The following is a 998-nucleotide window of genomic DNA, read 5'->3' on the forward strand; positions in this document are numbered from 1 at the left end:
AACGAGAGGAAAGAATAAAAAGATGGAAGAATAACGAGATGGAAGAGAGAATGCATGGGCGTTTGCGTTCACAAAGGCAGGTCAGCGTGAGCATGGTCATGCGGTGCCCAGGGCGGCACGAGGGACTGGCGAAAGGGGAAAAGGAGGCCGGGCTGCCACCCGGCCGGGTGCCGGCACAGGCTCGCCTCCCATGCGCTCCTCCGCCGCTCGACACGCACCTGCCAGTGCAAGCGCAGGCGATTGCGCCAGCTCTTCAGATCCCCCCCGACCTTGGCCAGGTTCCCCTCGAGCGGGAGCTTGGCCAGGCGCTCCAGACATTGTGATGACCGGATGTACACCACCAGGCTGTCCTGCGCCGAGAGCTCGTCATCCGAGCCGAAGGGCGTATTCACGTCGTCCTCGTCCAGCGGGGTGGTCGAGCCATCGCGCAGCGGCGAGCCCGCCAGGAGGGACACCGGTCGGCTGGCGCGCCCGGAGGACGCCGCCGACGGCGCCGGCGGGGCACAGAAGAACGCCCGGAAATCCGAGTAGTCGATGCGCCCGCGCTGGTCCCGATCCGCCTGGGCGAAGAGCGACTGCACCAGCATGTCCCAGTCGCCGGCCATGCCGAGGCGCTGCTCCAGGCCCAGCTGCTCCAGGCTGGCTCGGAAGCCGCGGTGGCTGATGAAGAGATCGGACAGGGCATCGGCCGCGGCCCCGGTCCCGGCCGCACCGCCGCCCCCCGACCCATCGGTGATCGGCGAGCTGATGACACTGGCAAAGGCATCCCCGGCGCAGTCACGCATCAGGTCACTCACGCCGAGCATCGCATCGAAGGCCTCCCGGATGAGGGCCTCCTGATCCGGCGAGGCGGAGGGGAGCTGTCGCGAGAGCGACGCATACCGGCCGACACAGCTCGTGTCGAAGTTGGCCACCAGCGGCTGCAGGCGTGTATGGGTAAGGCTGATGGCGTGGTGTGTGTGTGTATCGATGCGGAGTCGAGCAAAGGCAAAGGAGCG

The 998-nt window shown here is 67.1% G+C and overlaps 1 protein-coding gene across 3 annotated transcripts in view; it reads right to left on the reverse strand.

Moving 5' to 3' along the window:
• Nucleotides 1-998, reverse strand: part of H696_02654 (hypothetical protein) — a 7016-nt gene that overhangs the window by 4328 nt on the left and 1690 nt on the right. For all 3 annotated transcript variants that reach the window (XM_009496566.1, XM_009496567.1, XM_009496568.1), the window contains one exon: nucleotides 219-942. In XM_009496566.1, coding sequence (XP_009494841.1) covers nucleotides 219-942 — 724 coding nt within the window. The remainder of the gene's footprint in view (nucleotides 1-218; nucleotides 943-998) is intronic.

Source organism: Fonticula alba (genome assembly GCF_000388065.1).
Source record: "Fonticula alba strain ATCC 38817 unplaced genomic scaffold supercont2.4, whole genome shotgun sequence".
Classification (NCBI taxonomy): Eukaryota; order Rotosphaerida; family Fonticulaceae; genus Fonticula; species Fonticula alba.